This window comes from Taeniopygia guttata, chromosome 8 (assembly GCF_048771995.1).
Source record: "Taeniopygia guttata chromosome 8, bTaeGut7.mat, whole genome shotgun sequence".
NCBI lineage: Eukaryota > Metazoa > Chordata > Aves > Passeriformes > Estrildidae > Taeniopygia > Taeniopygia guttata.
Window position 1 is genome coordinate 16,670,772 of NC_133033.1, and position 27,497 is coordinate 16,698,268.

Below are 27,497 nucleotides of genomic sequence, written 5' to 3' on the forward strand. Positions count from 1 at the left end.
TGATTTAAAACCAATAATTTGTGTGTGGATATACTTCAGACTATTTCTCCAGCTGGCAACCCTTTGCCTTCAGCACCAGCAGTACCTGACTGCTATTCACTGTACATGAAATCTGTAAAGAGCAAATGGGGTCCTTTGTGTTGTCCACGTCTGTTTTTAGCAGACCATCACAATTCCTGGACAGTATCTAGCTAGTGCATCCAAGGGAGAACTATCCCCTCAAATTTGTATTTAAAACAATGTTGAAAAAAGGATTTTGATTATAAATGCTACTTTATTCCGATGTAACTAGGAACTGGCCAGACTAAGCTGCACTCCAGTGGTCTGCCCAGGCTTCCCTCCCTGTGCCCTTTTCCAGGGATTACAAACTGCTCCAGTACCTTAGTTTCAGTGGCTTATCCCAAGAGGGAAGATGGCTTTGAGAACTTAGGCTGTTTGAGCAGGAGACAGACTGGAATCCTAAATTCTCCATCCATTCTTCTGAGTTCAGCCATTTCTGAGTGACACCAGTGGGTGAAGTCTGATCCAGGGCCGCTTGCACTCTGGTGTTGCACTGGGCAGAGCTGCACACAGCAAAGGCTGCTACAGGGCTAGGCCAAGCTTTGCAATGTTTATAAACACGGCATTGGGCGGATTGCTGTGCTTAACGATGCGGACTATAGACACTGGAGTCTGATCAACCACAAAACAGAATGATGGAAAACAAAAAGATATTTCCAGAATCAGAGAACTGCTGGTGTTGGAAGGGACTTCTAGAGATCATATAGTTTAATTTCCCTGCCAAGGCAGGGTCACCTAGAGCAGGCAACACAGAAACGTGTCCAGGTGGGTTTTGAATGAACCCAAAGGGAGACTCCATGACTCCCTGTTCAGCCCGTTCCCTTAGCTCAGCTAACACAGCTGCTGCTAACACCTGGAACTGAGGTTCAGCTCATCTCCTAAAATGGCAGCACCCCGATGTCGGTGCAGAGGAGCACACTGTGCATTCCGCTGCCCACGGGCCGGCCGCGGCAGCCTCCGGTACCGGGGCCGGGCCTCGCCAACCACCGCGGCAAGAAGACGGACCCAGGGTCATTCCACACGGCAGGGCCGCCGCTCCAAGGCGGGAGTTTTCCCCGGATCCCGGCCGGGGGTTCCGCGGGGCCCGAGCCCTGCGCATCCCCTCAGGTACGGCGGGAACAATGAGCGCCCGGCCGCAGCGAGCCCCGACGGCGCGCACAGCTCCGCGCGGCGCGCGCCTCAAATAGTCCCTCTTTGTTCACGGCGGCCGCGGCTCGGCTGCGCCCGTGTCCCTCCGCCGCGGCGCGCCCGCCCCCGGCGCTGCCGGCGCAGGCGGGGCCGCCGGGGCGGGGCCGCGGCCCTTTGTGCTCCCAGAATGCACCAGCGCCTCCTCCGCGGGAAACAAAAATGGCGAGGGGCTGCACTGGGGCCGGGCTGCCTGTGAGGCGGGTCTGACCGGCTCTCGCCGCCTTCCGCCTCGGGTCCGTGCCCGGGGGGTCCGCTGCGCACAGACCGCCCGGCCGCACCGCACTGCACCGCGCCGCCGGGGGAGGCTCCCGAGCTCGCCGATTTCCCTGTATGAGGCGGTTGGCACCACTGGGGAGACCGAATGAGGTGAGGGATGGGGGGGCGGGAGGGCGGCCGGGCCCGCGCGGTGGGGGGGGCGCGATCCCCGCAGGCCGGGCCGGCGGTGCCGCATCCCGGCGGTGCCGCATCCTGGCCCCGCGGCGGGGAGCGCGGCCGGGGGCCCGCTCCGGCGGGGAGCCCGAGGCCTGGGAGGGAGGGGGAGGGAGCTCCCGAGCGGCCGCCGGCAGGCGAATGTGAGGGGTCAGTGGTGCTCCTCGGTGACCAAAACAAAGGGAGGGAGGCAGCGGGCCGGTCGGCGGGGCCGGGGGCTGCAGCGGTGAGGTGCCATCAGCCTCGCGCCAGCTGTATTTTCGTCTTCTCCTTTAAGGATATTGTCCGAGTAGGCTGCGTTTGCTCGAGTGCGAGGAGAGCAGCACAAAGAGGTAGTGGTTTTCGTTGGTAACTTTGTGTTTGGGGCTTTTTTGTTTCTTTTTGTTTGTTTGGGATTTTCTTCTGTGGCTTTTTCTTTATTTTTTTTTTTTCTTTTGTTTATTTGAAGTGCCTCACCTCTTAATTTCAGTGAGGTTTGACGATTTGGATGTGCACAGCAGGTTTTTAGTCCACTTAAATGTGGTAACTGTTGCTGGCTGAAAGGGTATGCAGTAATGCGTTTTCCTTTTTTTGGTATTAAATTCTGTGGAAAGAATGGGCTGATACCTATTCTAGTGAAAGAGAACAATATGGTTCTGTGCTGGATGCTCTGAGCACTGATATTAGTGTTGAAATACCAAGGGTTGTCGTTCATCCACAGAGGATCGGGGTGCTATTAGAAGTAGAGGGCCTGCATAATTAAATGGAAGGCTCTGCCAGGAAAGCAGTGTAGCATTATGGTTGTTTCTGGAATTTGTGATAGGCCTAGCTTATCATAACTTTGAAAGGTCAAATGCAGTAATGGATAATGACATGGCTTTCTCCTGACTTAGTGTAAGGGAATGTGATCTGTGATATACACTCAAACTGCCAAAAGTATGGCATAATAACAAAAAAGTTTCCCTTTTGTTTTTTTTCCTTTTGATCTGTAATCAAGTGGGTAAAAGTTAACCTGGTAATGTTTGTCCTTTTTTTTTTTGGAGAGCTCAAATTACATTTAATTTGAAAGCATTTGAGATTAAAAGAAGAGGTGAAAATGTTTCATTTCTGTATTATTAGAATACAGGTTAATGAGTTCAGAGCTTTTCATTTAAAGGAGAATAAGGGAAAACAAAGATTGAACATATGAAAGGAAATGCATAATACAGTGAAAATGAGAAGGGTCTTTGCAAGGAGCTACAAGCTGTGAAAGTGGATCTGTGCTGAGAGTATAATGTAGTAATGTTTTCCGCAGTTAACCCTTATTTTGTCAAATACAGATGTGTGGCTTCTCAACAACTTGCTTTTTCTGTTCTGGAAAGAATTTAAAATCAGATCTAGATGCTTCTCATATGACTTAATATGGCTAATCAGCAGGGTATATCTATTTGTTTTAATAGGTGAAAGAGACATGTATTGGTAGTTAGTAAGACGTTATGTTTGTCCTTCCCTGCACCAGGAGGTCAGGTAAAATTTATGAGAAGAGCATCTGTAACAAATAAGTTCCAGTTAATTTCCTAGTGGACAGTGGACTTCAGTATTCCCTGGAGATGGATGTGAATTAATGTAGAGGCACTGAAGCATATTTTGTGCTCTTCATGTGAGTTGTAGAGGAGGAAGCTTGGAGATGTGACTAGAAGCCAGTATGAATCTTTGATTAGTTTTTGAATTGACCACATTTGTTGTGTGAGCGGCCACTGACCTTGCTGCAGAGTTGGTTTCACCTTCTTCACAGGCCTTCCTTGCTGGAAATGGAGGGGAAGTGTGTCTTTGAGCAAAACACAACAGGAGAAGAATTATAAAACCACAGGTACGGCTGGAGAGGTAATCTCCATGGAAGAGTGAAATCAAGGTGCTTAACTTTCTTTGAGAGAAGGAGAGCTAATGATGAGAGCGTTCCTGATGAGTCTGGACATACTTCATTAGCTAAATATCTTCACTTCTGTTTTAGATCTATTTATTTTTTTAATTCTTTGGAATGCTTATGGAGGTAGCTGTTCTTGCAGACTGACCTTAAAGAAGATAACTTATTATTTTGGTCAGCTCTGAAATCCTTTTTCTTTCCCACTTCTCCCAGAGCAAGGTAGCATATTGTCTGTTATTTCTTCCATTGCTGGGGTGTGTGCTCACACTCCCTTAGGTCTGTTGCTGCAGGTACTGGATTTGGATAATGTAGAAACCCAAAAGGCAGTTGCTGCATTCACAGAGGTGCTGGGGATACAATTAAGGGGAATTTTGGTCGGAAAAGGTGTCTTGTGACCCGGTACCATTGTTTTCTCCCTGTACCTTAATGTGCAAACACATGATCAACGCCAGACAAATGGCTCTTGCTGTACACGACTGCCCTGCCTTTCTTCCCTACCTACTAAATATGTTATTCTGTAATGATCTTTTAAACTTTCATCCTTTCACTGTTTATATCAAAGAGATTTAAAACACTTCTAGTTATTTAAGATTTCTTGAGGGAGAATGTGAGCAAAAATAAAATCACAAATGACTGTAGTATTATGAACATGGGAGTACACTTACCCTGGTGACCACCTTTTTTTAACAGTATGCATCAACGTTATTAAGGACAGTAATTTCACAGGGTCAGAGAGCAAAACCACAGTATTCTATCTAGATGCTAACAAGTTTTGTGTCACAGTCAGTCACTTAGCCCCTGAGTGCTCTGGCTAAACTTCTTTCTGGTATACAACAGATTCATAGACATAACTTCTAATCAGATTAATAGGCTGCGGGGCCTCACTTAGTTTTTATTACCAGTTTTTTATTTCTTAGAAGCAAAAGTTATTATTTTTGTCACTTAATGTGATGTATATACTTTTGAAAGCATGGCTCTATTTTAAAAACTCACAAATGAAAATATATTCTCTGATAACTAGAGAGTTCCCTAAAGAATCTAACCAGACAGAAGAATTCAGAGAAAGAAAATCATAGCCAAAATATAAGGCCCTTTGAAAGAATTAAAACCATCTCCAAAGCAAACCATCCTATTGGGATAGTAATGTATTATGTGAAATCACATTTGATCATTGTGGGTACTGTAGGGTTGACTGGTTAAAGCTGAGAATAAGCAAATTACAATTTCTCATCTTACTGACAAGGAGCAGCTTACTGACATCATTGGTAGGACAAAGCTGTTCTGCCTTAAATGATATTTTAACCTCTATTCATGGTGGATTTGTTAAGCTTTGCTGGAGTGGCCTATGAATTGGTTTGCTGCACATTTGAATAAACATGTGAACTTGACTCATGTAGGCCTGTGGGACCAGACAGCTTTTAAGAGCACCAAGGAAACTATGTGATATTCTTGTAGGGCTCTTCCTCATTATTACAGGTTGTGAAGAACAGGGCTAATCCATAATGATTAGAGAATTGTACATATTACAGCCATCTTTGGAAAGGGTTTAAGTGTTCAACCCAGAGAACCATGGGCTCGTTAGCTTCACTTGGTCATTAGGGAAGGCATGAAGTCTTCCTGGAGGATGTTTCTGGATGCATGGAAAGGTGACTGGTAACAGTTGCCAAAAATATAAATCATGGCCTGAACAGCCTGACCATGTTCTGTGTTAAAAATGGCAGGGTTTTTGAACATGGGGAGAACCTCACCCAGCCTCAGTTTCAGCAAGGCAGAAGGGTGAGCTTGAACATGAACTTCATGAAATTCAACAGATAAGAAAGCAAAGTCCTGCATCTGAAGAGGGAACCCCAGGCTATGATTGGCTGGGGGTCAGCTTTGCAAGATTGTCTGGGGATCTGACAGAAAGCTCACAGGACACAGTGCTAGCTGATATTCTGCTAAGGCAAGTGGTCTCTTTAATAACAGAAGTAGAAGACTGAGGGGAAATGATTATTTCCTTCTACACAAAAGTCATTGGACAGCATCTCAGTAGAATGCTGTGTTTTGGTGCTACCACTGCAAGAGACATAAACTAGAAGAGTTTGGTGTAGGGCCACCAGGACAGTCAGGAAGTGCAGCACTTGCCCTGTGAGAGGGGCCTTAGGGAGCCAGGTTCATTCAGCTTCAGGGTGACATAACTGCAGCCTTCCAGCTCCTATGAGAAAATTAGTGTGATGCAGTTAGTCTCTTCACAGCAGTACATGGCAGGAGGATAAGAGGTGCCTACACAGAAATAAGAGATTCTGATGGGGGAGGGAACATGCCCCTCCCCAGGGTGGCAGCTCACCAGTGAAATGGGGGCACAGGATTTGGCCTCATGGCTGATGCTATGCTGAGCAGGACTAGAGAGCCTTTCCACCCTAAATTACTGTATTATCCTAAACAACACTTAAAACTGAAAGTAATTTGGTAATGTATTTCTTATTTCCCAGTCATTACTCTCTGCTTTTCTAGACTGAGAAATGCTTAGAGTCCCCTTGCCCTTCTTTGGTACAGTTAGCTTTTGATTGTACCAGCATGCAGAATAGCGTAAAGACAAGGAGCTTCAAGTGTGTTTTGTAGATGTTGTATGATAGGGCACATTGGAAAAGCAATATTTATTTCAGTCTGTGAAGTAGAGGAGAGACTATAATCTGGATTTGTACTTGATCCTTTGCTTAATAAAAGTTAATGGCAATGTACTAATATAATAGACTGTATACATGTAATTGAAAAGTGACTGTTGCAGTAATGTTAGTATTATGAAAAGCAAAGTGTTTTTTTTTTTTTTTTTTTTTTTTTTTTTTTTTTTTTTAATTTGTTACCCATTGAATCAACCTGATCTGAAGTTTGGACCTGGGTTGGGGTGGAGGAAACTAACTTAAGTTTGACCTATCATCCTGTTAATTTTGACTGTCTTCTTGGCCCAGCAGAATCTTTTTATTTGGGGGAGAATCTTTTTATTTGTTCATGTTTGCCACAGTGAACAGATAATACTTGGTATGAGGTCTCATAAATAGTGGAGAAGCTGAAAGGAAGAAATGTGGCCAGGATCCAGCATTTCTCCAGCTGTTAATGTAGGTACCAGATCCAGGTCATAGGCAATTTTGGGAACATGGCTTTAGCTTGGTTATGTGGAGTTGGGTAAACAAGCTATGATTATTACTCTCAGACAAGATTAATTTCCCTTTTTTGCTGTCTTCTAGCTGTGAGCACTTGTTCTGTACCTGGCTTGTTTAGTCAGCAGATCTCTCTGTGAGGTACTTCAGTTTGTTTTAAATATCATTCAGTGAATTCATATTAAAGGAAAGAAAACTGAATGGAAGTTAATGGAGAAGCCAGCTTGTTATTCCAGAGCTGCTGGGAAGGGAGCAAGCTGCTGTATTGGATAAGCCATGTGTGAAACTGCCGTGGATTTTCTGTGCTCTGAGCCCTTGCTACACCTCCACTCCCCTCATTGCATGTGAGTGTTAACTTTCCTGTTTTAAGGAGAGAAGAACAGACTGCTGGTTGTTTTACAGCATCTTACAAGTTCTTCATAGTTCAGTTTTCTCCAGTAAAGGGTAATAAAGGACTACTTGGCAACTTCAGACCAAAAGAATTTGCAGTTAATCAGCAGTAACATCATACTTCCATAATCTGAAGTTATTCTCTCCAGTTGTTATAAGATCTTTCACTATATTGTGCTTTCCTGTGGGATACCACATTTCCAGTTTTGAGATGGGTCCTAAACCTCTGTGGGCTATTTTAGTAGAATGCTCTGTGTGTGATTTCTATCTGAATTACCTTCTGATAAATCTTTGAAGTAATCATCCCTTCACTGTGACTTGTAATTACTAGGAATAAATGAGCTATTTGTCCCACTTTGAGTTTTGTCAGTGGATTAAAATTTTCTCTTAATGTTCATTGGACACTTTGTTGTTAAAACTTAGTATCTTTAATGCTTCCAAAAACTATCTGATAGGATAGCTATCATCTGTTACTGTTGCAGCATTTATGAATAGGGCAGCTCTTCTCAAAAAGTTTCCTGAAATTGTATGGATTGTTAGTGAACCTGACTAGTTCAGTCATGCAGTCTGGCAGTGCCAGATGAGGGTGTTTGTGTCCTAAGTTGCTTGTTTGCATTTATTCAGTTGTGGTTACAAACTGTTCTGTTAAACAGATCAGTGAACTGAGATGCTGGGAGAAAAAACCCAAAGCAACCACCCGTCAAGGAAATTTTTCTTAACAGAAGTTTTTTCATAGCAGTTGTTGAGACTGAAGGAGTACAGGAGTATGAATGATCTTAAGAAAAAGACACTTGGAAACAAGAATGCTCGGTCTTTTTAATCCTCCAGCCTCTTCACATCTTTTTCCCCAGCTTTTCCACTTCTTCCTTCTGTAGAATAGCTGTAGAGGTAGAGGAGTAGAGGTTCCAAACGTAAACCAAAATTTTCTAACTGCTGATCAAGAGGTTAAAGTTACAAGTGAGTCAAAACTAACAAATCTAATTTTGAAAAATACAATGCTAGGCATAGTAACTGCTTATGGTTCGTAAGTCAGACTGATGTGGTAGTTGACTTTGGGAGGGAGTTTGCCATTGCTGTTGGCAATGACTATTAGTCTTCTGCAACATATTATGAACTGTTTTATAAGGCAGATGAATAGAAGGTATCCATCTGCCTGTCTTGCTTGGGAATATCTGTGGCCATAGTCTAGACTCCAGGTGAAAATCAGTCAGCATTTTCAGTGTTTCATGGCATCAACTTCTCAAGAAAAGGTGGAATTGCATTTCTATTTTCAAACATATATCAGTGTGCAGACACATTTTACTGACTGCCACCACTAACTTCTGAAAGATTTTATGGGTATATAAGTACTTTTTTTTGGTTTTGCATTTTGAGTGCTAGAATAAGAATACAGCACATCATAATTAACATTGAGTAATAGATGTAAAACCATACATACTGTATGACATACAGTGTAGCTTGGTTGTGAAAGTTAAGTGAGATAACGTAGATCTTTATACCGTAGAAGATTTTTTGGAAAACAGTGCATCTGATGCATACTGTGCAATTATAAGTTCTTGGAGAGAAGTGTTTAAGATGGTGGGGAAGTTATTTCAAGGTTACGAAGTTTGTTGGTAACCATATTATATGTTAGGAAGGTTCTATGAAGCTAACTAAGAAAGACTGGAAAGCAAATTGCTGGAAAATGTGGAACTTTAACCTTGCTTGCCAATTTTAAAATTCAGTTTGCATTTGAACTTCCAACAAAAGTTTTATTTTAATGGTAAGTGTGACTTTTTGGCATTCCACTACAACAGTTAGAGCTGTGACAAGACAGATGGGCAAGTTAGTAACATATTATGCATGTAGCTTTTACACTGCATTTCTTGTGCAGTGGTTCTGGAAGATAATTCAGAGACACCTACTTTAAGTAACTTGTGTCCTGTTCATTAAAGTCAATTTGTTAAAGGAGTTGACTTCCTACTTAATCGCAGTCAAAAACATTGAGGGAATGTTTCCCTGGAGAGGAACTTCCTATCCATGTGGCAAGCAACTGTTAAGTTACTGTTAGCCTATTGTAATAACTAACCCTATTTTCAGTGTCTGAGATAAACCATGAACTGCCACAGCAGGAGCTGCTTCATGAGCTGTTTAGTTGTCACTTCAGCACTGCCATCACTCACAAAGAGAGCAGTGTGGACAATGGAGAAGTGTCTGGTTTATTGGCTCACATCTTTGCTGGGTATCAAGCGTCAGGGTCTGAAGCTGCTATTGTGTATTTACGTTGTTGTATAAGTGAATGTATAGATTAGTTTAAGTGTTTTGTGCCAGAATGCACGTGATGCACTTTTTTTTTTTTGTTGCGCTTCAGTGGTGTTGTGAGACAAACTTTTGTACTTAAAAGAATGCTTTTAAATAGTTTTTAAATAAAGAAAGCTCACAGTTGTTTTTAAAGTGACAGTGTGTACTGTTTATAATAAATGAATTTGTGTCTTTGTGACAAGATCTTTGACACATATTTTCAAGTACTGGAAAAGAAGAGTAAACGTTCCTACCTTGTAGCAGGAATAGCTTCTTATTTCTAGGCTAGCCTAGCTAGGCTAACCTAGCTTTTTCTAGGGTCTTAAGCCCCAGAAAAAAATTGGAAAGAATGTCTTTGAACCTCTCTGAGAGTAGTTCTGTGAAACCAGTTGTAAACCAGATGTTAGTGCTGAGAAAGCAAAAAGTAAATGTCCTGGGCTGCCAGGCTTTTACTCTGTTATAGCAAACCTATTTTGAATGGTACATGTATCCTGTCTCATTTATCAGAAGTTAGAGTAGAGCTGAGGACAAGTAGCAGTAAATCAGCTTTTGTGGAAGAAGCGGCAGTATTGGTAAGATTCTTTATCTAGGAAATCTGACTGGGTGGTGGGTGACATTGTTACTTGCACTCTGAAGAGTGAAGATGGAAAATGACAGTTTAATTTTCTGATGCAGTGATGAAGGATGTCAGATGAAGTGATAAGGTGTCAGCTGTAAAACAAGCCAAAGGATTTTTTTTTTCCTCTAGTCTTCATTACTCATTCATCTGAATATTTTTGTGTTTGGGATCAAGCAGGACTCAACTTGGTGTCCCAGTTGTGCATGAGGGTGCCAGAGGCCCATTATAGCTTCTCTTACTATCATGTCATTGTTAAATGTCACATTGATTATAAATATGCTTGAAGCAGCTGATTTTCTTGTGCCTAACCTTCTTGGTTTAAACTGTTTAATATGATATTTTAAGCCATTTAATTTCCAGTTTTGTTATCATATTGTGAGTAGTAAATTCTTTAGAGAGATGATTCCTTTCGCTTTGAAGCTGTAGAGCAACTTCAACAAGTATCTGTATAGAAATTCTCAAACTTTATGGGACACTAATTGATTCACTGCTTTTGTCGGTGCTTTGAGATTAATTCAGATGTTTCTGATGCTGATAATATATCTTGAGTGAGGTGAAACTGCTCTTCAATCGACTGTATCTTGTTTAATTCCCTGATCCTAACTGTGTTTGCATCCCCATCCTCATTTACATTAGTTGATTTCCTAGAACACTTCTTTTGTAAACTTGTTCCTTTCAGATTTTGTACACTTGCATGGTAGCAGAGGCAGTGCTACCAAAGGTGTGTAAAGTTAGAAAAGATGAGCAGGCCTTTTGTGACCTGGAGTTGGTCATGTTCCTTTAACCCAGTTCTGGTGCTCTCTCCTCTTGCTTGCCTTCCCGTAGAGACTCCGCAGCGGTGGGAAATTCACTGGTCCATAAGCGGTCTCCTTTACGTCGCAGCCATAAGAGCTCAGCGTCTCTGGCCAAGCTGTCGGTACATGATGGACAGAAAGCTAAAAAGCCACTTTGTAAATTTGAGGAAGGTCAGGATGTCCTAGCTAGATGGTCAGATGGCTTGTTTTATCTTGGAACTATCAAAAAGGTAATCACATTTTTTAACTTCACTGGAGTCTTAAAGTGTTGTTGAAAATTGCAGTATTATTGTCTCACTTATGTAGTATTAAATATATTCTTCTGTTTGGTGCTTTTACTCATGGCTTCTGCTGTATTTCTGTCTTTCAGATAAACAAACTGAAACAGAACTGCTTCATTATATTTGAAGACAGTTCCAAATCCTGGGTTCTCTGGAAGGACATACAAACAGGCAAGAACTTCCATGAAGTAGTCATTGTTTGGTATCTTATTTGTTTAGACTAGTGTTATCTGTTAAAAAAGATTATTATATTATATACTAAAGAGTGATATAATTTCATGTGAAACAGGATCAAAAATGAAACAAATAAGAAAAAATATTTTCAAACAACTGTCATTGAAGTTACTGTTTTGTTTTGGGTGTTTGCTTGTTTGTTTTCATATGCATGAGATGAAGAAGGCTTCAAAAATAATCACATTTGAGTTTGTTTGGGTGGAGGTGGATTATATTCTCTGCCTTAACAGAAAATTCCAGACCCTAATTTACACCGAGTTTATATTCTTTGTACTGTTTTCAGTTGAAATGACATAATATGGAAAGAAACTAAAGCTTGGTGAATCTTATGTTTGTACAGAGTTTTGATACTTAAAAGGGGCACTCTAACTGTTGCACATAAGAAACCATTACAGGTTTTGGAGTATTCATGTGATATAAAGAAATGTGTAGTTCTCAAGTGAGGCACCTATTGTATAATACCTGATTGGTTTTCAGACATTTTGATAGTAGTTAATGTTTTTATAAACAAATACTAATGAAGCATGGATGATCATTTCTTCTAAAAATCAGTTAAAATTTCTTCATTGCACAAACACAATGGAAATGTGCTCTGGCTCTTGTTGATTCTTGATGTTTAAGCTAAACACTGTCTACTTAATGGAGAAGCTTTGTATTTGTAATAGCAAAAAATCAACTGCTTTATTTCTTGGTGCTTGCAAAAAATGCTGTTCTGCTGTTTTGAGTTTATAATCTCTGATTCATTTATCCTAACCATCAAAATGTAATAAATGAATATGAGAAAATTTCAAGTTGATGCTCCTTATGGGTCCCTTCCAACTTGGTTAGTATTTATTTTTAGGTATTTTTAGCCTAAATTTGCATTCCTTATTCAGTTACTGAATTTTTATTGTTGATGTTGAGGAACCATGGACTGCATAGTCAGTAGGCAATATAAAACCTATAAATATCTGATAGTTTATCATAAGTGATATAATAATTTATAACACAGTCTGTACAAAATGTCTGAGTATGTTCTTATTAAGAAGTTTGTCACCGTAACAATGTGTTTCTACAATGCATGTATCTGTGAGTGAAATTATGAAGAAGGCTATACATGAGGTAACTGTTTCAACTGCAGATATAATCTGAAAAAAATCACAATCTCATCTTTGTCTAGGAGCCACTGAGAGTGGGGAAATGGTCTGTACAATATGTCAGGAAGAGTATTCAGAAGCACCAAATGAAATGGTTATATGTGATAAATGTGGGCAAGGTAACTAGATTTTTTTCTATTTACTGCATTTTAAAAGATGTTTTGATTTGTTTCACAAAGGAGGATATTTGCCCGGCTATGACTGACTGCTCAACTGATCTTAAATTTTGTAGCCCTTAGTGGCTATTAACAGCTCAGTGAAAGATGATAATCCATGTTAAAGTGACTAACACCTGTTCTGTAAGTCAAGATTATTTTTTTCTACTAAGAAAATTTAAAAGACCATTTTGAATGTGTTACCAATCGTTTTGTTCAGGTTTTTGGCACTTAATGATATAAGGTAATGCAACTATAAGGTAATGCCTTATAGTTGCATTAAGTTATGTGCTTTTGGTAACATAGTTAATTCTGTGTAAGCTTTTGTCATTTTAATGACAGTTTGGCTGATCATTTTTCATACAGGTTACCATCAGCTGTGTCACACACCAAATATTGATTCCAGCGTGATTGAATCGGATGATAAATGGCTCTGTCGACAGTGTGTCTTTGCAACAACAACAAAGGTGGGTTTCTAGAAAAAAATGTTAATACATTTCATATTGCATGCATCTTTGTTTTTCAAATTTAAAGCATAACAAAGGGCATTTTTCTCAGTGATCTTTTTTTTATCTTTGATCTGAATGAAAATTTCATGTGTTGAGAAGTAACGCTGTTTTTAGAAATTGATAAATGTTACACTTTTAAACAAATGTGCTAGTGTTAAAACATAAATACACCTGAAAATATTTGGCTTGAAAGTTATGAAAACTTTTCTACAATCAAATGAAAAGCTTTGAAAGTTTCAGAAATACATGACTGTTTTTTGTAAATGAATGTATCTGTTTTGGCCCAGAGAGGTGGTGCGCTTAAGAAAGGACCAAATGCTAAAGCACTGCAAGTCATGAAACAAGCGTTACCATATAATGCAACAGACCTTGAGTGGGATGCAGGTCATAAAACCAATGTCCAGCAGTGTTACTGCTACTGTGGAGGACCTGGAGAGTAAGTAAATGCATAATATACAAGAGCTTTTCTCTACTGCAGCTACAGACTTGGACTCTTTTCTTCTAGATTTCCTTGTGAACTTGTTAGTTTTTGTTTCAGTTGTGTGTACAAATCAGAAACAGCATGCAAAGTGGGATTTTGAATTCTCTATACATTTTAAGTGTCTCACAGTGGGAAATATATTATTAATTTCTTCTCCCATAAAATATTTTGGTTTGTTTTAGTTTTGTCATATGATCATCACAGTACATTCTGTAATGAGCAAGACGTTTTTGAGTTGCTATTGTTGATGTGTTGAGTTTGGATGGAGTTGTTTGTTGATGATTTTGCAGTTCTAGGCAGAATTTTTCTGAAGTTAACTCAGCTCTGTCATAAGTATAAATGTACCTAGAGATTAGTTTATTAAATTCTGTTGCAATAGACAGGTGTCAGATTCTACCATAATGTCATATCCTGGTTTTCAGTGACTGGTGGGGGAAAGATTTTGTTTTTCCTCTTATGGCATTACAGAGTCCTCTGCTGGTTCTTTTTTACAAGAACGGCAAGAAGAGGACTTCTTAAGCAGGTACAGATGAGTACTCTGGTGTCTGCATGAATGAGTGAAAGAATAAGATAGCATTGGAGATTTGAGATCAAGGAAGTAAATAAAGTAAATAAAAAAGCCAAGTTTTTGAGGGTACACACACAGGACAGAGCTCTGGTTTGAGACTTGAACAAACATGGTTACAGTTTTGCATGGTTACTTTTCTCAAGGGAGAAGCTGAAAAAGGAAAAGGTGTAAACTATGAGGTTTCTTTTGAGGATTCAAGTAGTTGGACCCCAGAACACATTTTGTGACTTAATGCAGTTGTGTTGTGCTTTAGAAAATAACAAGGCTAATCTAGTATGTCAGAAGGAGCTTGTATAGAGTTCCTGAGTTCTTACTGAGAATTAAAAGGTGGATGTCAGAGTAAATTAAATAGGTTTTTTCCTTAACTTAATAACTTAATTCTTTCACTAGGCTATCTTTTATTATTCCTGTCTGTATTTTCTAATAATTCATTATGGAACTAAATGTTACTGAATTATCCGTAGAGGTGACTGTTTTATAAACTGTGCAAATCAGTTTGGGTCAAAAGATCCCTTCCTATTTAATTTAAATATAATGAGGAAACAATTTTCAGTAACTTTTTAAACACATCTTGTGTCTCTTTCTGTTGTTGAAGCTGGTATCTAAAGATGTTGCAGTGCTGCAAATGTAAACAGTGGTTTCATGAGGCTTGTGTGCAGTGCCTCCAAAAGCCAATGCTTTTTGGTGACAGGTAAGAAAATTAAGCTGTATGTTGTTGGTTGTATTTATTTAAAATGTGAGGGAAGTCTCACATATGAGCTTTCATTAGGGTATCCATAACACAACAGTATTTTTCCAAAAGGGGTTGAGTTTTGAGTAGAAGTTTATACACAAGACAGCTTGTGTTTGGGTGCCAGAAAATGCAGTTCTTCATCTCAGTTGAACAGGATGCAGTTGTGGGTGGTGGAGAGGTGACCAGTGGAGAGTTGGATTGCAGCTGTTACTGCCTTTACTTTGTGTGGAAATCCTTTATACAATATGTGCTCTACATCCTCTGCTCATGTGTGGGGAATTAGGACAAAAATAAATTAAAAAGAGTGCTGGTCTGTGCTTTTATTTTAAGAGGAACTTGGAGCACTTGCAGCAGATGAAAGAGGAAAACTGGGGAAGAGAAACAAAGAGCATTTAATTCATTATTTATTAAAATTGTATGTGGGAGTTTTTCTGGAATGTTTGTGTGAAGGAACTTAGTTAGGACCCACGAATGTATGGGTCCTTAAAATGCATAGTTACCTTGGTGCACAGGTTTTTGCATTTGAGAGATTGTGCTGGGGACATTACAGAGCATTTTCACTGATACAGTCACAGTTTGAGGGACTTTCTCAGGCCGAATGAAACAATGGTAGCAGGATGGAATCAAAGTACCTTTTATCTGGCTCAGTAGGTACCAGCACAGAGTATAGAAGTTGCTAAAGTAAGACAAAGAATAAAGGGACTCACAAATATGATATGGCTGTGTTTCTAGCTTGCTTATATTTAATTTTTTTCATGATTGGGTTTTACAACCCTGTGTGTGTATGGACACCCACTGCCCAGACACGTGTACATATGCATATGTGTGTATTTTTAGGTTTTACACGTTCATTTGCTCAGTTTGCAGTTCTGGACCAGAATACCTCAAACGTTTACCCTTGAGATGGTAAGTATGAATTTAAAAAAAAAGGGTGAGTTGAATACATGCTTTGCTTTTCCCTTTGGTGTTCTGGTTCCCCTTGCTAAAAAGGAAATCTACTTGTTGGCTTGAGCTGTTTCCCCAGTTGTTCTTACTGTGTGTATGATCAGGGATAAATTTCTTTCAAAGTTTGTCTTTAAGGGTAGAGAGATATTGTGATTGCATACTCTTGGGATTCAATCCTGGGATCATTCAGTGAAGTAACAAGCAACTACTCACTTGAGTATATGAAGATTGAGATATCTTAAGTTAAATGATTTTTGCAGGTTTAGGATCCTGCTGTATTATCTAAGCCAAACCTAGTGAGTATTAGAGCACACATCCTGATAAATTTTGTAATAGTTTGCTTGAATAGACTTAATGGAACTAGTCTGTAATAGAAATTATATCTAATTTAGTGCATATATTCCTAGTGCTAACAAATACATGGTGGAAATTACTTTGTTAAATGTTAATTCACCAAAATACTTGTATGAGTTCAGAACTGATACATTCAAGTATGTAAGCAGACTTGCTTACATACCCCATGGTCCAGACCAGTTTAGGAGTTTTAAAAAAAATATGACAATGAGATGAGGCAGAAATGAAAATGAGTTGCAAAACAGAAGGAGTCACTTGAAGAGAAATTGCAGGAGGCTTCATAGTGTTGTCTGGATTGTCTTAAGTTGGGCTTTGTGTCCTTCCACCTGTATAATGCTAATATCTTTTCTACTAAATTGTTTCAAAGGAAAGCAATTGGAAGAAAAATACTTGTTTTCTCTGGTTTTTTTTTATTCAAATATTCTAGGGTAGATATAGCACATCTATGCCTTTACAACCTAAGTGTTATTCATAAAAAGAAATATTTTGATTCGGAGCTTGAACTTATGGCCTACATTAATGAAAACTGGGATAGATTGCATCCTGGTGAGGTGAGTAAGTAGAATACCCTTTCTTGTTTCTAAATTACAGTGAATACGTATGTCCTGAAAGTTGACAACCTATGAACTGTTTTACTCTGGATGTTAAATCCTTTAGTACCTTAAAATTTGGTAATCCCAGATCATTTATTTCCTTGCAGAAACAGAATGTCTTTTAAGTGGTGGCTATTTTTCTAAACTGTAAAATTTCTTCAAGGTATCTACACAACTAATTACTTGCATGGGGACTTTCTATTACTTAGTTGCTTATTCTGTTGCATATCTACGTTCTGTTTTAGTTTCATAATTCTTTTATTACTTGGATATTTTATGTGCCCTGACCCAAAAATCTAAATGTAGAATTGAAGGCAGAGTATATTGCTTGTGAAGACCACATTCAGTGTCTCTAAGGTGTAACACATTGTTTATGTGTTAAATACTGTATTCAAAGATTTCTTCTTTCATCTTCTTCTTACAGTGGGGGTGGTCAGTTTGTATTCAGTTTGGTTTTGATCCTTTTGCAGTTGAATTCAGCTACTTGTCAACACATTTTGATTTTAGTTCATTACTATACTAGTTATCTTCCCAGGTATTTGATTACTGAGCATTTATCTTAGCATTAAAGGAAATCCATTTACTCAAGTAGATTGACTTCATATTTAACTAAGACGAACAGTTTTGATCTTTGTTTCTGCATTTGAGGTTAGATGCAAAAATTTATGACTTAAGTTCAAAGTGGCATACTGCTAGTAGAGTAAGTACTCTTTTTTGTGCATGAAAATAGGGTTTTGAAGGTTTTTTAATACATGGCATATCATAGATTGAAATTTTCTAAATATCAGTGCATCCTACTTTTATGCTTCTCTTCAGTAAATTCATACAACTGTAGTCCATTTTTATTAGCACACACAATTTGAGAAGCAAGTGTAATGTTCTTGGTTTAAATAAGTAACTATTTTTCATAAATAATGGAAAATAGTCTAAACATGTATATTTTAAACTATCAGTGTCAATAGTTTGATAGAAAGTTAAGCAAACACTAAAGCAATACTAAAAAGTAGTCATGAATGCATATCTAGTTTACTTTGATATGTATGGCATCTTTTACCTAAGTCATATAAAATCAATAAGTCTGTCTGTCACGGTTTGACACTGGCACAATGCCAGCACCCCATGAAAATGCAACCTATCAATTGAATGCTATGAAATGCAATCGAGAACAGAGCAAAGCAGGCCAAACTTAATAACAAGGGAAAAACTTTATTACACTACTACTACTACTATAAAAGAAAAAAGGAAGGGGAAAAAAAAATCACACACAAAATTCAAAATGAAAACCTTTCAAAACATTCCTCCTCCCACCACCCAACTCCAACAAACCACAGCGAGACACATTTGGACCCTTAATCAAGTCTTCACCCTTCCACATAAGTACTGAGTCCATCAGGGGAGAGAGGAGTCCCCCTCGCACCATAGACCCCCAGGAAACACAGCTGCCACCTCTTGTGTTTCCATGTCACACATGGCACCACCCGGACACACCGGCCAGTGTGACACTCTCCTCTCCATGTCACAGTGCTCTCACCACCGTGCATGGACAGAGACTGCTTATAGGGCCCCTTTAAGGATGCTTTGCCAAGGACCAACAGGAACAGCCCAGTGTCTCATTGTGGGACTATAGGTCCCCCCCATTTTCCCCTGGGGCCAAGGGTCGAAGAACAGAGATCGCCTTCTCTTCTCTGAAGACGGAGGGCATCCTCACACCCTCCTCTGCTTTTCTCTGTTCATTCCTGAACTGGTAGTTGCTGAAGGAGTCTCTTGGCTCACCATTGCATCCCCCTAAAATGCAGTCTCTCTTGGAGGAGAAATTGGTTCACTCTATGGCTAACAAGAAAAGTCCAGTCAAAAGCCACTCCATCATCTCCCCCGCAACCTTCTTTCCCCTAACATCTGAGGTCCCAGGCTGTCTCTCTTTCCTTCAAACTGAGGAGGAGTAATATTTCACAAAGCCTTCATTTCACAGAAAAGGGTTAAAATTGCTGGACTCCCCGGACAGCTGAAATCTCGGCCCAGGACTCCGTCTCCCACACTGGGCATCTTTCCCCCCCTTCTCCTTCTCATCTGCGGGCAAACTCCCAGGTGTCTGCAGGCTCTCTATCTCTTTTCCCTCTAGGTTGGTGGGGGGGAACTAAGACATCTCAGATGTTCTCTACCCTTCCATCTGCAATCCGCAGGAACTGGCCCAGCTCAGTTCCGATCCTTCACCCCCTGGCCTGCTTTCTCAGGCCACATGGCTTTTCCCCTCCCCCACCCAGCTCGTGGCTGGGCAGGGGAGGTTTTCACTCTCCGCTGACCGGAACCAAAGAGAGCGAGTTCTCCTGGGAATTCTGTTTTTAACCCCTCTGTGTTCTCAGAGGTGTCCACCTTCAATTGGTTACCCCAAGTGTCAGTATCCGAACCTGACCCCTGACTGGAATGCCCTCTTCCTTCTGAAAAATATTCTTTTTCTGTGTCAAACCACGACACTGTCATATCAAGTCTTGAGCTTTGAATGAAAAAAAAGGCTACACTAAATGTAACTCTCACACCATTTTTTCAATAGAATTAATCTTTTAACTATCTTACTGTATAGCATAATAAGTATGTAAGCTGTATTTTGAATTTTGTTTTTCTTAATATTGAGGGAAATGTGGAAGAAAATTGTTTGTTCATTTGACATAATCCTTATATTTAACATATAACATATAACACAAGTGACATTTCATGTTGACTGGCTGGTCAGAGCAGGATGAAGGGGGGTGGAGCTGTCCTTGACTTGAAGCACATAAGCCATTTTGAAGAAGTTGAAAGGCTACACTCCTCTCTGTGCTCTTCCCCTTTCTGCTTCCAATCAATCCATGCTCAATCTGTAATTAAAGGGGAGGGAGGAAAGGGCAGATCCAAAATAAGTAAACTCACTTCTTTAATTAGTATTTTCAATTCTTCAATATTTCTACACATTCAAGGGAACTACCAATATGAAGTCTGAATGCTACATTTTTAAAGGGCTGATTTTGAATAAATTCATAGAAGATGTATTGGAGGAATTTCAATACTTTATGCTGAACAGATTTTAAATGTCTTTCATGAAGTTGATAAAATTATCTTGAAAAATCTGATTGGCTTCAGTTAATTAGGGAAACAAGGGAAAGAGAAATTTGTCACAGAAATAATTGACATGTACAGTATAATGATTCTTGAGGTTTTGGGATCTCTTTAAATTGCCATTGTTAAAAATGACATTTTGGTTTCCTTCTCTATCTATTTATACTTGCATAAGAGGAAAAGGGTTTTAGCTGTAGGTAAGACAATAGTAGATGGTGGAGTTATCAGAACTCCTAAGCCAGTAATTTTTAACATGTTGTTATTTAGAAAACAATAAATATGTGGCTATTTTCTGTAGTTTAATGTTGCAAGACCTCTAGATAGCAATGGATTGTATGGAATGCATATGGTGAAGTTTGAAGTTTTGTTACTTTCTTTGGCTAAAACCACGTGGACACCTCCATTAGTTTTAGTAGTCAGGTAGATGATCAGTCATGCCCAAAATCATGTTAAAAGGTTGGGGTTTATGAGTATATTTACTCACTTATGTTAGCTGTTAGCACATTGAATTTTTTGGCTTTTTCTCTGTCTTGTTTGGGGAGAATTGTATTTAGACATTATCTGATCCTGAGTTTTTTGTTGGATTTCTTTGAGCTGCAAATGTTGTACAGTCCTTGGTTTAAATTCATATTAGTGTTTGTATTAATAGTGAGGTTTATAAACTGCTGTCAGCTCTGTAATTTGAGACAAATTTACAAATTTTGGCATGGCAACTGGAAAAATGGTAGTTCTGCTGGAATTGAAACATAGATAAATATAAATGTAAATAATCTAATTTTAAATATAAATATAAACAAGCTAATTTTACATTCTAGTAAATGGTGTGTCTATGTGATAGTCACCATAATACTTGTTATGCTTTTCTTTATAATTATTTATGCAATTTTTCAGAGAGATGATTTCATGTTTTGAAAGCTTGACAGGGACAAGTTACTTCAGGCTTTGGTGAAAGGAGGAAGGTTAGACTGGGTCTTAGCTAAAGGGTCATGAAAATAGATCTACTAGTTTGAGTTTTTTTTTTTAATTCTAATAACTTTTCTGGGAGTTTTCCTTTCTTTTTTGTATCAAGTTGAGTAGTATTAAAAATGTGAATTGGGTCCTATTATTTATGATCATAAATAATTAGGTTCTTTTGTCTACATAGTTATCCACTGCAATCTCAATTAATTTAGGAGTACATACAGAAGATTTTTTGTTAGGAGTCTTGGGAGAGCAATCTAGTGTTAGGTTCCCTCATTATACTAAAGGATTTTGACATATTTTTCTTGTCCTTCTTAAAAGTGAAACTCATTCTATGTCCTGGGGTCGATCCTGGCATTAATTCTGTGGATGTAAATGACAAAATGAATGAGATCATGATTAATATGCAGCCACAGCTAATATTTTGTTAATGTACTTCACATTCAACTCTATAGTTACAATGACTAAGAGTAACTGGAATCTTTGTATTACTAAAGAATTTGAGGGGTTAAATGATTTCTTAATACTTTACAGCTGGCAGACACACCAAAATCTGAAAGATATGAGCATGTCCTGGAGGCATTAAATGATTACAAGACTATGTAAGTTATTGGTATTTTTTGTTTTAAATGTTGTTTGCCTATTTAATCTGACTTAGATTACAGTTCTCAGTCTATGTGATAATCACTCTGGCTGAAGATAGCATTTTAAGTTTTAAATAATTCTATTTCAAACTATAACACTGCATAGCTATTTTGATTGTGACCCAGTCCAAGAGAATTGTTTTAACTTCCATCCTCCTTCCACTTCACATTCTGTTTTTGAGAAGGACGATTGTGATGGGGTAAAGAGGGGAGTAAAGTAGCATTTAAATGAATATTCTCTTTGCATAATTTTGTTTTGCTTGTACCCTGCTATTTTAAAAGTTGTGTTCCCTGGGATCAGAATTTTAACAAATAATTTCACATCTAGGTTTATGTCTGGAAAAGAAATAAAGAAAAAAAAGCATTTGTTTGGCTTGAGAATCCGAGTCCCTCCTGTGCCACCAAATGCTGCTTTAAAGGCTGATAAAGAACCAGAAGGAACTTCACATGAGTTCAAAATTAAAGGCAGAAAGTCATCTAAACCAATCCCTGATGTGAGGTAAAATAACCCAGTCATTCCAGCTGTGTTGTGGTCAATTTGGGCTACTTAGGGTATATTTTGTTGCCAACAAAAAAGACCTTTTCTTTGTAGAATGCTTTTTAAAAAAAATACTTGCGAAGGCATATTATTTCTGAGAACAAGGTCTTAGAACAAATGTACTTAACTTTCTATTAGGATTCTTCTAAAAAATCGACATGAATTTTAGCATTAAGAACAATAGAAAATATCCCAACTTTTTTGGTGTCATTTGGGAAACAAAACCTTTTGCTTTACTGGATCTCTTAAGCAATAATCTAACTAGAATTCTCAATAGGAAGTATGTTGTGAAACAGTAACTTGTGTTGGTGAATGTGCCATCTTTTTCAGCAAGTGTAGTCATATCAATAAATTATGTTTAACACTTGTTCATTCCTCTTCAACATTTGGGAATCAGTAATATCCCTAGAAATACATTGAATCTGTTATGTTATTATAAAGACAAAACCATGTTGGTTTGTACCTGCGAATTTTGATTTGCCAGAATTACCTCATTTAATGCAATGTTTTAGAAATAAACATCTAATTGTATATTTATTGCCAAAGGAAAACATGCATTCAATGAAAATTATCAACAGTAATACAGAATAAAATACAAATTTTCTTCTAGGGAATTAAGTAATGGTATAGAAAGAAAGGGGAAAAAAAAATCAGTAGGTCGTCCACCTGGTCCCTATACAAGAAAAATGATTCACAAAACTCCAGAGTCATCTCCTCTGGTAAGGATATTTCTTCCCCCTTCCTTCCTTCCTTCTAACTGCATCGTAAATGTTGAAGAAAAACATAAGTTAATATGAATTTATATTTCCCCCACTTGCTTTCAAATCAAATCAATAAAAAAATTTAAGTTCAAGTACCTTTTTTTTCCACCCTTAGGATAATGAACCAGTTCCAGTGATAGAGAATCCAGCCTTGGAATTACCCTGCACTGTTGGGTAAATTAAAAACAAAAATCCCTCCCATAAAACATTGTAACACCATGTAATTTATCTGTTTGCTACTGAAATGTCAGCTCAGTTTTTAATAGAAGTTTTTTTTTTACATGGCAAACCTGTTATCTCGCAAAACAGGAAATCTGATGGAACTGCACATTCATCCAATACCTCAGATGTGGAATCCACAGGTGCTGCCAGTATGAAAGAAACTACCTCATCTAACATTTCCAGACATTATAGGTAACTACTCAGTTACTCTATCTGCTATAAAGATCAAGATTTGTAGTGTATTAATTATAATAAAATTTTCTCAGAGTAGAGCTCTAAGTAGCATGGGGAGAAACAAAGAAATAGGATGAGTGAAAATTTGTCTTCAGTAGTTCTGTTTGCAACTCAGGATTTTCTGGTGTCACTAACCATTGTTTTTGATGCAAAATATGTGGCTAAGTGACATTTATTGTAAAGAATTAAACTGTGTAAACATTTGCTAAGCTTAGTGTTCTACTAGTGGTCACAAAAGAACTGATGTATTCTGAATTAATTTTAGCAGCTTTTGTTTTTGTAGGTTTGTGTGTTCATGTTATAAAATACTAAGTATGCTGTGATTTTCTACAGTCAATAGAGCATGAAAAAATTCTGGCATAGAGTTTATAAATAAATTATTAACTGTAGTCAACCTTACTGCAAGCCAAAACTTTTCCCTCTCTCAAGTTCACCAAATAGAAATTTCTCTTTTATTGATGTATATGGATTTTACTATTTTGTCTCCCCTTTCTGGTTCATGCTATTGAGTGCTTTCATGAGTAATTTTTTTGTGCATTATTGATATAAATAGTCAGTTTTCAAAGAGCTCATGTTTAATTTAGAGTTCTGAAATTATTGCCAACTGTGTCATACTTACAGTTAGCTATCTGTAGACAATAAGTACTTCTGAAGTGGAAAAGAACAAAGTTACTACATGAGTGGCATGGAAATAACAGATGATACAGCATACAATTCCCTTGGAGTTAATGCTGTGGGGTTTTATTTTCAGTAGTTTATCTGACTCGAGAAAAAGGACTCGTACAGGAAGAACTTGGCCTGCTGCAATACCACATTTGAGGAGGAGAGGCCGCTTTCCACGAAAAGCACTCCAGACTCAAAATTCAGAAATTGTAAAAGATGATGAGAGCAAGGAAGATTACCAGTATGATGAACTCAATACAGAGATACTTAACAACTTAGCAGATCAGGAGTTACAGCTCAATCATCTGAAGAACTCCATCACTAGTTATTTTGGTGCAGCAGGTAGGATAGCTTGTGGGGAAAAATACCGTGTGTTGGCTCGTCGCGTGACACTTGATGGAAAGGTGCAGTATCTTGTGGAGTGGGAAGGAGCAACTGCATCCTGACTGTAGGACTGAACATTATGTTCACTGCACTGTCATCTGTAAGTACAGTTCATAATGCAGAGCCACGAGAGAAATGGTCTTTAAATGTGCTTCTAAAAAAAAAAAAAAACAAAAACAAAAAACAAAACCAGTTTAGCCTTAACATGTAATTGCTATCATTACAGCTCTTGTGATAAAGACTTATCTTTTTAAAATCTGATCTGAGACTTAAATTTTTTAATCTGAACATTGTTAGATTGTTTTAGCTTGGGATATTTTGGGTTACAATTGCTTAAAAATGTGCATGATGTTTAAAAAAAGATGACTTTTTCTAGAGAACATTCCATGGATACAGTTATTGTGATTTAGAGAAAATACTATGTAGATAGCACAAATATTTGAAAAATCTTGGTTTGTTTTCTTACCCAAATGTTTGCAGAAATGTATTTCTATTTCAATACTTTCTAGATTTCATAAGTGCAGTGTATATAATGCCTACTGAAGACTGTAAAATACTGAAGTTTTCTTTCAAACAAAGTGTAAAAAAAAAAAAAAAAAGAAAAAATATATTGAGCCTGTAAATTGCTCTGTGACCAGACTTCATTGTCTTCTTAATATATTCTGTGTGTGTGCGTGTGCGCGTGTGTGCGTATATACAGAGGTGTATATGCACACACACACCTGGGCGTGTATATAAATGTGTGATTGTGACCTATGCAATACAAATTATGGGATCGGTCCGCTTCTGAGAATACATCCCATAATTCTTTTTTCAGGAATAGTTGCCAGTATTTACACAGCAGCATTTCTTCTCAGGCTTATTGGGTGCTGTTGCTTTTTATGTACTATGGAAAAGTGTCCAACCAGTGCAGCATGTTCTGGCAGTGGGTGCAGTCATTGATGTTCATGTACTCTACATTCCATTATTTTTCCATTTGAATTAACTGCTAAAAAATAATGCAGAATCTGAAGATTTTGAAATTAATTCTACTGAAAATAACAATTTGAAAGCTCTTGTGGCACTCTGATTGTAAATTTCATGTCCCAGTTCTAAAATAAGTTGACAGGAGCATACCTGTAGAACAGTCATATTTTGATAAATGTAGTATGAACGAAGTGTGTTATTGCACAGGGTCAACAAATGTTGCCATTTGAAGTAACGTTACTGATTTTATTACAACATTACCTCTTTTGTGTTTATAAAATGTACCAAGTTTTAAATTGGTAAGATTATTTTACTTGTTAAAAAAGTCAAAAAATCTCTTGCCAGTATTAGATGTTTCTTCTTTGTCTGCTACTTTTGAGGGGGGTTTTAGCCAAAGAGTAAACAGAAGAATATTTTTACTTTGGTGGTTATTCACTGTACTGTATAAGGTTAGTTTTCATACATGCTTACAGTTTGCCACCAAAATAAAATTATGTAACATTAGCAAATGACAGAGTGGTTTAAATGTACTGCCTGAGTTAGTACTTATTTATTCCATTACTTGGTTATTTGACTTTTTCTGCTCATCTTGAACATCTTGAAAAGGTGACTTTTTTCTGATATTTTTTTTTGTCACCTAATAGCCAAAGGAAGCAGAGAAAGCTTTTTATCCTGTGTTTGGCTTATGGCTGGCTGGGTTATATTAGCTTTATAAAAATGCTAATTAAAAACTCCCACTTCTGTTTACCTTCACTAAAATGTGTGGGTTTTTTCCTCACACCCTCAGCTATTTAATGTTGCCTTGCCTATAGCTGCAATATTTTGATAACACAGCAACTTCATGTTAATTTTTGAATGTTTATATCTTGAGATAATGCAAAATGTAAAGCCTTTGTAACCTTACTCACACTATCTGTATTTGTCTTTGTTTCACTTTATCCACGTCCTTTAATTCTAACTGAACACCAGCAGTATTTTTCATAAAGATTAATTTAACGATAAGTATTGGAATGTACTTGGGGACTTAAATGGGGGAGGTGTGGGGAGAAAATACTTGTCAAACTTCAGCTGTCCATAGACCTAAGTATTGTGAATGTTGTCTTCATTTTATTATGGTGGATGACTTAACTCTGATGTTCAGTTTGTATTTTTGGAATTGCTTTTCTCTTAGAATTAAAAGACCAACATTAAATGTGTGTATTTTTTGAGAGAGAAGAATGAGTTTTGATTCTGTACTCTTGAAGCACATACTTGGTGGCATCCTCCCATCCATCATTTCCCAATTTCTAGCTTTCCTGTTCCTGTCCTGGAGACACTTGCCCTGCACATAGACACTAACTGGTGTTCCAGCTATGGTTGAGGGATGCTTTGTTACAAGGTGTCATGTACTGGAAAATGCTGCAATAGTGCTGCTGAAGATAGAGCTAGAGTAGTAATTAAAGCACACCTACAAATGCCTTTCTCATTTTATGTGAATTTCATTGTATGTAGTAGTGGTGTGTCTAAAGGCAAAAGACAAATGTTGCTGTATGTAATGATTTCATTTTGGTATAACTCGATCATTGTATGTACGCATGTGTGTAAATATATGTAATTCAGCCTTGTTGTGGTCACTGATTTAGAACCATTTCTATGTGTATATTTAATATTTTTCCATTATGTTTTATTTGTATTACAGTAGTATTTAGATAGAAGTCTCTCGTGACAATTCTAAAACTATAGGTATTGTGTGAACAAGACAGCAAAGAAATAATGGCACAATGGTCAGAATTGTAAAATATGCATCATAGCAAACTATTTGTCAAATCATTGTTCTCAACAAAACTTCAACAGGAATTTTAAATAAAACTATGGTTTTTCTATGCATAATGCATTTTGAGTGAGATTACGAAGGAATTTTGAAAAATCTTTAAGCATGATGCATGAACTGAAGGTCAGTATTTTAATTTAATATGAAGACAAATATATTAAAAAAGCCTTTAGAGGTGAAGACAAGCACTTTATTGTCTAGGGGGTGGGGAGATAATTTAATAAACAGAAAAATTGTTTGTCTTTGGAACAGCCTACTAAAGTGATCTTTAGTGTTATATTTTAAAAGGAACTTGGTGAATTGAGATTGAATCTACCAAGACTGACGATGGAGCAATAGTCAGAGCAGAGTGATAAGGATAAACTGGACAGAAAAATTAGTTCTGTGCACAGAGGGAAGAGGAAGACTCTTCCAAATGCTACGCTGGTAGTATGTTCAGGCACATCTCTAGTTGCCT

The 27,497-nt window shown here is 38.0% G+C and overlaps 1 protein-coding gene across 4 annotated transcripts; it reads left to right on the forward strand.

Moving 5' to 3' along the window:
* The first annotated feature begins 1,336 nt into the window (after positions 1-1,336).
* On the forward strand, positions 1,337-27,099 carry MTF2 (metal response element binding transcription factor 2). 4 transcript variants are annotated; one of them, XM_072932512.1, is made up of 16 exons: positions 1,338-1,614; positions 1,955-2,009; positions 10,811-11,009; positions 11,150-11,231; positions 12,454-12,549; positions 12,952-13,052; positions 13,382-13,530; positions 14,739-14,834; positions 15,714-15,782; positions 16,603-16,726; positions 21,353-21,420; positions 21,791-21,961; positions 22,611-22,719; positions 22,877-22,935; positions 23,071-23,175; positions 23,969-27,099. In XM_072932512.1, exons 5-16 carry the CDS (start codon positions 12,474-12,476, stop codon positions 24,324-24,326), a joined length of 1,485 nt encoding a protein of 494 aa, XP_072788613.1. In that variant the 5' UTR covers positions 1,338-1,614; positions 1,955-2,009; positions 10,811-11,009; positions 11,150-11,231; positions 12,454-12,473; the 3' UTR covers positions 24,327-27,099. The 4 variants fall into 4 exon arrangements, with proteins under 4 accessions (XP_030135032.1, XP_072788613.1, XP_030135031.1 ...); XM_030279172.4 differs by lacking the exon at positions 1,955-2,009 and having other exon boundaries at positions 1,337-1,614; positions 23,972-27,099; XM_030279171.4 differs by lacking the exon at positions 1,955-2,009.
* The last annotated feature ends 398 nt before the right edge of the window (positions 27,100-27,497 follow it).